Source organism: Tupaia chinensis, unplaced genomic scaffold (genome assembly GCF_000334495.1).
Source record: "Tupaia chinensis unplaced genomic scaffold, TupChi_1.0 Scaffold141724_1, whole genome shotgun sequence".
NCBI lineage: Eukaryota > Metazoa > Chordata > Mammalia > Scandentia > Tupaiidae > Tupaia > Tupaia belangeri.
In genome coordinates, this window is record NW_006201581.1 from 270,392 (window position 1) to 278,519 (window position 8,128).

The following is an 8,128-nucleotide window of genomic DNA, read 5'->3' on the forward strand; positions in this document are numbered from 1 at the left end:
TCCTCTGTCTGTCTCTTTCTGGCAAGTGACTGTCCCCTATAGGAAAAATTTAAAAATAATATAAAATAAAATTAGAAAATAGAAAAGTACATTTTATTTAATTGTGCTCTATGAGAAGACTTCAAAAATTCATGGAGTTCCTATAGTGCAGAGGTTAAGCATTCTGCCCAGGGAACTGAATCCCATAGGGCCAACTGCAACTCAAATCCCACACCTATTGCTTTGAAAAGCGCAGGTGTGCACATGTGAATGCACCCCAAACCTTGATAAGATGGCAAAGTGGAGGGAAAAATTGTGGCATGACTATGTCCCTCTTGGTAGAGCTTTTCGTTCTCTAGCAAGCTCACTGGCTCTCTGGTAGTTAAAAACAGAACAAAACAGAAACAGGTTAAAGAGAAAATTAAAGTATGAGTTTATTTTGATATAAAAAATTTGAAATTTGTGCATAGGTTTACTTTTTAGACTTTCCTATGAGGCATATGCACTTGCCCGAGAGAGACAGAGACAGAGAGAGAGAAAGAGGGAAAATGAGAAATCACCTTCTTTGGGGTTAAGGGGAGAAGCATGCTCCAGTCCCTTCTGTTCTCCTCTTGTGCTTTTGGGCACTCATGGATGTGCACCCAGCATGTTTTTCAAGCTGACAGGCTGGGACTCAAACCATATTATCAGTCATGTGCAATCTAGCTACCTTACCCACCACGCCATCTGATTAGCACCATAATTTTTTAATAATGTGCATTTTTAATAAACATTTTGAAGATTCCTTATTATCTATTCCCCATTGGACAGTAAAATCTCAAGGCTTTGTTATTTTGATCCCCCCCCCCCACAGGTGCTACAAGATCATCTTATAAAAGAAACACCTGATACACTCAGTGACCCACAGTAAGTTGGACTTTTTTCTGTATAACTCATGTTAAGGATTAATTTTACCCTTATATGATCAAATGGTAATTTCAATGTGTCTTTTTGTTAAAAATAATTATTTTTATTTAAATTTATTTATTTATTTATGTGTTTGTTTATTTATTCATTTATTTTAACTTGACCAGAGAGGGAGAGAGGGAGCCAGAGAGAGAAAGAGAAAATGAGAAAACAAGTCTCCAGATCTGGGACTCAATCCACTGTCAGCATGTAGGAGTCTAGCACCCTCAACCACCATGCCACCTGCTGGCTCCTCAATGTGTCTTTTTTTTTTTTTAAAGAAGCATTTTAAGCATAGTGATGAAAATAATACAATGCCAGTTGCTGTATTAAGTGGTTTTACTCGCACATTGCCTCAGTTTAACTTGAATTATTTGGGAACTACACATTTGCTTGCTTCTTTTCGATAGAAATGTTTTAAGATTTTTTCCATATAAACCTTTACACCGTGATAGTAGGAACTATTTTAAAGTTAGGTTCGAAAATAGTTGAAAAACTAGAAATACTAAATATTTTGTTTACTTTTGCTCTTCTGTTCTAATCAAAAGTCTTTAAGGTAAATTATTCTTAGATACCATCCCTAATATCAACCTTGTACATGCTACTCAGAGAAGTAAATTTTGCATAGTTATACTTTCACCTTGTATTATTTGTGAAATAATGTGATTAAAATTGTGTACATATTTGTATTTTGAAGGGAATGGGACACAGGGGGAGTAGAAAATAGAAATAAAGCAACTTTTATGTAGATATTTAAAACGTTTAAAGTAGATAAAATGTTTAAAGTTGAAGTGCGAACTGTGTAGTTTGGCTTGTTCTCAATCCTTATGTATGTTTATTTTCTTCTCTTATCAAGAACTGTTCCAGGAGAAGAAAGAGAAGCTAAATTCTATCGGGTTGTAACTTGTTCCTTATTGGCATTGAAGAAATTGCTTTGCCTCTTACCTGAAAATGAGCTTGATTCTTTGGAGGAGAAGTTTAAGTCTCTTCTATCACATAATAAGTTTTGGAAGTATGGAAAACACAGTGTACCTCAGGTATTTTCATCTTTTCTGAGAGATTTTTCTGATTCCCCCCAATCTTTCAAGTTTTTGTTTATATATAATTTTATATTTAATACTCAAGTATATAGTTAGGGTGGATCATAAGTTACCTTTCTAGTAACTTAATTGTTCTGTTTTCAGCTTTTTATCTAGTGTTGGCCTCACCTCATATATTCCTTTTTTTCCCTCCTCTTTTCTTTTCTTCCTTCCTTCCTTTCGTTTGTCTCTTTGTTCTGTTTCTTTTCTTTCTGTTGCCATAAGGCACATGCCCACTTTGGAGAACTCACACTCACACACACACACACACACACACACTTGGTGCATTTTTCATGCCACAGGTTCTAAAATTTAAACTATGTTTGGCAAGTGGGATCTGACTCCCTTAAGGACTAGGCTATATGATCTGACTCAAGGCTTTTCTCATTTAATGTATTTATTTTTTCCCTTTGTTCCAATGTCCTTCTTTGTTCTCTGGTTCCATTGGCTATTTTCATGTGTTTAATGTATATCCTTTTGTTCATACATGTGCATTCACATTTTGTTATTCATCATATTTAATGTCCTGTAATGTCACCATGAACACTGAATAAGTGAATATTTGGGCATGGCTACAGGGTTAGGTTCTCGTGAGCCTCTGGTCACTTTTGTTTGTTTATTTTATTTTTTGCTACAGAGCATGTGCCCTCTCAGAGAGAGAGAGAGGGAAATCATCCCCCAGGAGGGCTGGACATGCCACAGTTCCTTCTCTTCAGACCTTGGGCATATACGCACACATGCCTGGCATGTTTTTCAAGCCCCTGAGTCTGGGACTTAAACTGTTAAGTCAGCTGTGTGGGATCCAGGTGCCTGAATAAACACACACCGGCTGGCTGATGGTTACAACTTTTTTGTTGATCAACACGTAACCCGGTTTTTGTGTGTGTGTGTGTTTTTTTTTTATGAGGTTGTCTAGAAAGTCATGATGTATTTTTCTATGTTTATCTATGCAAAAATGCATCATGTCTTTTCCAACGACCCAATATTTATGGAAAGATGCCCTACTAAGATTTATTGTTGATTAGGGACCAGCAGTTGGTGTAATGGCTATGTCGCTGGACTCTCATGTAGTAGACTGTGGTTCGAGTCCCAGACCCGGTGGCTTAAACTCACGCTGGGGACGTGCGCGTGTGTGCCCAAGATCCCGAGAAGACAATGGAGGAGAAGGGATTGTGGTGTTGCCATCTCCCTTGGGTGGTGAGTTCTCATTTTCTGTCTGTCTCTCTCTGTCTGTCTGGTGAGTGCATGCACCCTATAGCAAAAATCTCTCAAAAAAAAAATAAATAAATAAAGGCAATCTAATAGTTCAAATAACATAGCTTTTACTTTGAGTTACTCTTCTTAGTAGTAATTTTAGCATCACTTCATAAGCTTCTAAAATTGGTTTTGTATTTTTATTGCTCAGGGTCATGTGTACTCTAAGAGAGAGAAAACGAGAGAGAGACCCCCAGTGGGGTATGATCATGCTGCATTCAGTCCTTTTTTTCTCCATTTTTCTTTCCTGTAAGGATTTTAGCCTATACACACAGGAATCTAATGTGCTTTTCAAGACTCCAGATTCTGGACTCAAACTGTACTCTGTCATGTGGGATCTGGCTCCCTTTAACACTGTACCACTGTACCATGTCCCACTCGCTTTTTTTTTTTTTTCTGTAACTATTGATGTTTTGTAAACTTCTTTTTCATATTTAGCAAGAGTTCCTTGTATTATAAATATTATAATATTTATTTTATTATGTTTATTATATATAATATTTATTATTTATAATATTATGTTCAATGTATTATAAATATTAATTCTTCCATGGTTTTTTAGGTATTGAAAAACATCTTCACTATCCTCTGTGTCTCTTATACTGTCTTTGATGCTTTTCATCTTTTAATTTCTTTTATTCTTTACCAATTTTTAAAATTTACTACAGGGTGTATGTGCTTATCGGGGTGGGAGAAGAGAGAGAGAAAACACCCTGAAAGGGGATGACCATGTCGCAGTCCCTTCTCCTCTATTCTCTCAGGATTTTGTGCACACATGCACGCATACCTGGAGTGTTTTTCTTTCTTTCTTTTCTTTCTTTTTTTTCAAAATTATTTTATTTAACTATTTGTTTGTTTATTTATTTTAATTTGACCAGAGACTCGAACCATGGCCGACCATGTGTGAGTCCAGCATCCTTAACCATCAGACGATCTGCTAGCCCCATACCTGGAGTGTTTTCCATGCGGCCATATCTAGGACTTGAACCATGAAGTTGGCAATGTGGAATCCAGCTGCCTAAACCACTGTGTCACCTAGCTGACTCAAATTTCTTTTATTCTTCTAGTTCACTAATTATTTATTTGTATTTAATTTTCTTGGCTTAATCCACTCTGGTTGCTATAACTAAATACCTTAGATTAGGTAATTTACAAATAATAGGCATTTATTCTTACAGTCCTAGAGGCTGGGAAGTCCAAACGCATGGTGCTAGCGGATTCAGTGTCTGGCAAAGGCTTGCTTTCTCTGCTTAGAGCCTACTTACAGTGTTCTCAAATGGTAGAAGGGGCAAACTTGTTCCCTTAGGCTTTTTTTTTTCTTCAATACCAGAGGATGCATGCACACATGAGAGGGGGAGAGGAGAGAAAGTACCTCTGCAATGGGTCCTGGTCACACTGTAATCCTTTTCTCACCCATTTCTATAACTTGTGTGTGTATATATATATATATATATATATATATATTTTGAGAGGTTTTTGGTATAGGGCGCATGTGTTCTCCAGAAAGAGAGATAGAGAGACAGAAAGTGAGAAATCACCCCCCAGGGGGGATGGCCACACCGCAATCCCTTCTCCTCCATTCTCCTCTCAGGATCTTGGGTACACACGCACAGGTTCCTGGCATGAGTTTAAGCCACTGGGTCCCGGACTCAAACTGTGGTCAGCTACATGGGAGTCCAGCGACTACTGGTCTGCCATTATGCTAACTACTGGTCTGCCACAGATATTTCTTAAGCTTCCAGCACTAGGGTTTGAACTTCAGTTGACAACATGAAATTCAGCTCCTTTGCACAGTGCTTTCCTCATTGCTATAGGGTTGTCTCCTCGAGGTCTCTATAAGGGCACTAACCTCGTTCATGAGAGTGGAATCCTCAGGAGCTGCTCACTTCTCAAAATCTCTACCTTTTTTTTTTTTATTTTTTTTTTTTTTTTTTGTTGCGCCATTACATTTTAAAAATATGTCTATCCCTAGGACCAGCGGATGGCATGGCATAATGATTACACGGACTTCCATGTAGATGACCATGGTTAAAGTCCTGGACCTGGTGGCTTAAAACTCACACCGGGCATGTGCATGTGTGTGTGCCCAAGATCCTGAAAGGAGAATGGAAGAGAAGGAATTGTGGCATGGCTATCTCCCCTGGGGGATGATTTCTCACTTTCTGTCTCTCTGTCTCTCCAGAGAGCACAAGCACCCTATAGCAAAAATACCTTTTAAAACTATCTCACTGGTGATTAAGTTAGAACATGTAAATTTGGGGGCTGGGGACACATTCAGACCAGCATACTTTTAGATTATAAATTAAAGCTTTAATTTTCACTAATTTTTAATTAATAAATTATGCTTTCCCCATCTGCTGTGTTTCCTAAAAATGTATTTTTCTGCACATTGTTTCTTTAAATATAATAAGCATTGTTGTTATGAAGTTTGTGAAAAATAATACTAAGATTTAAAGTCTTAGATCTCAGACCAGCAGATGGCATAATGGTTATGTCACTGGACTCCCATGTAGTTGACCACAGGCCGAGTCCTGGACCCAGCAGCTTAAAACTCACGCTGGACGTGTGTGAGTGTATGCCAAAAACCCCTAGAGGAGACTGGAGAAGGGATTGCGACATGGCCTTCCCCCTGTGAAGTGATTTCTCTTTCTATCTCTCTGGAGGGCACATATGCCCTATAGCAAAAATCTCTCTAAATAAGTAAAGTTTCAGATCTCTGTACTATGTTTTGTTTCTCCTGTTTATGGCTCAGGTGTCTTATTTGACTATAGTAGATGCCCCAAATGAAGGTTTCTGCTACTAAAATGTAATTGCATCAGCCAAAGAAAGAAAAATACTGAATTACTTTTGCCTTTACTTTTGCTTTGGCGATTCCTCATGTTTTCATAGTCATTTGATACTCTTGAGAAGATTATTTGAAGTACTGTTTCTTTTAGTTTTATTAGGGGACTAGTTAGTGCAAGTCATCTGTCTACCATTATAAGTAAAAAAAAATCTTATCAAGCTTTACTAGGCTTTAATTTAATTCAGATTTCCATTTCTTCTTTTAGATCCGCTCAGCTTATTTTGAGTTCATTTCTGCTTTGTGCCAGCGCATTCCACAACTGATGAAAGAGGAGGCATCCAAAGTGAGCCCGTCAGTCCTGCTTAGCATTGATGATAGTGATCCTGTTGTTTGCCCTGCTCTCTGGGAAGCTGTGCTCTATACACTTACAACTGTTGAGGTACGGAAGACGTACATTTGGTACATTGCTTCCTTAACCACTAGGCTTGTCCTTGAATCTTATTTTTACGATGATATGTAGTTTTATCCTTCTTTAAATTATTTTTTTTACTTTAGAATTATTTAATTTTATTTATCATTATTATTATTATTATTATTTAATTTGCTATAGGGCATGTGCGTTCACCACAGAAAGACAGAAAGTGAGAAAACAAGATGCCAGGTCTGGGACAGAACCTTGGTCAGCCATGTGGGAGATCAGTGCCTTAACCTCCAGGCTACCTTGGAGTTTTAGAGGGCCATTTTTATAGTGATTCTTTAAGTTAAAAAGTTATTTCTGATTAATATTGTCCTATAAACATGTAGAACACATGATTTTTCTCTGTAATATATTTATAACTTAAAGAGTTTTGGTTTTTAATGGTAGTAAGAGATTTTAGACTCTTTAGGTGACATATTTGATTTTTATTTATAAGAGCTTATATGTCTTCTTAATTGGGAAAAGTGTAAATCTAATTATTATTATAATCTTTGTTTTTTTGGTTAGGACTGTTGGCTTCATGTAAATGCAAAAAAAAGTGTGTTTCCCAAGCTGTCGACTGTGGTTCGTGAAGGTGGTCGGGGTCTAGCTACTGTCATATATCCTTATCTTCTGCCTTTTATCAGCAAACTCCCTCAGTCCATTACAGATCCGAAGTCAGATTTCTTCAAAACTTTCCTCAACTCTCTAGTTGCAGGGTAAGAAACGAAAATGCTTGTTAAATAATTCTAACCAGCTTTAAAGTAAAAAAAAAAGATATATATATATATATTTTTTACATATTCTTTGGGGCTTTGGGTTCTGCAAACAGATTTGAGACATCAAAGAGAAAATAATATATGCCGCTATTGTAACGAGGTTCAAACTCATCTTTAATTCTTTTATTGATCTAGGCAGTTTTTATAGCTATACCTATTGAATCTGTTCAGTGAATTATTTTTTACAGAATTATTTCTTTAATTTTATTTGCTATTATTATTATTTTAATTTTTTTTTTTTTTTTGATTTGACCAGACAAGAGACAGAAAGAGAAAATGAGAAAGCAAGCTGCCAGGTCTGGAACTCAAACCGCAGTTGCCATGTTGTAATCTAGCATCCCAGCACCACACCACCTGCTGGCCCCTGTTCAGTGAATATTTTATTTTATTTAAATTTATAAATTTATTCCATGAGTGAGAGAGACAGAAAATGAGAAAGAGAGAGAGAAATACATTACCTCAAATAGAGTCCCAATGCCATGATCATCTCCAGCCTCAGCTAGCCCAGATCCACTGTGCATTCATCGCTGACATACTCTCGGAGGTCCCCGGATGAAAGCCAGCAAACTTCCCATGTGGGTCTGCCTCACACAATGCTGCATCATTTCACTGCTGAACAAACTGTCTGCCCCTTAAATTTATTTTATTTTATTTTTATTTATTTATTTATTTTTTAAGTTAGCTATAGGGAGTCTGTACTCACTGCAGGAAGACAGAGAGATAGAGTGAAAAATCACCCACCAGGGGAGTGGCCATGCCATAATCCCTTCACCTCTATTCTTTTCTCGGCTCTTTGGGCACGCATGACTGGTGTGATTTTTTTTTTTCAAGCCCCTGAATCTGGGACTCA

At 37.2% G+C, this 8,128-nt stretch overlaps 1 protein-coding gene across 1 annotated transcript in view; it reads left to right on the top strand.

Moving 5' to 3' along the window:
• The window catches only part of LTN1 (listerin E3 ubiquitin protein ligase 1), an 87,460-nt gene that overhangs the window by 19,547 nt on the left and 59,785 nt on the right, over positions 1-8,128 (top strand). Inside the window, exons 7-10 of the mRNA XM_006163268.3 lie at positions 833-885; positions 1,781-1,961; positions 6,308-6,481; positions 7,028-7,218. Of these exons, the coding sequence (XP_006163330.2) occupies positions 833-885; positions 1,781-1,961; positions 6,308-6,481; positions 7,028-7,218 (599 nt within the window). The remainder of the gene's footprint in view (positions 1-832; positions 886-1,780; positions 1,962-6,307; positions 6,482-7,027; positions 7,219-8,128) is intronic.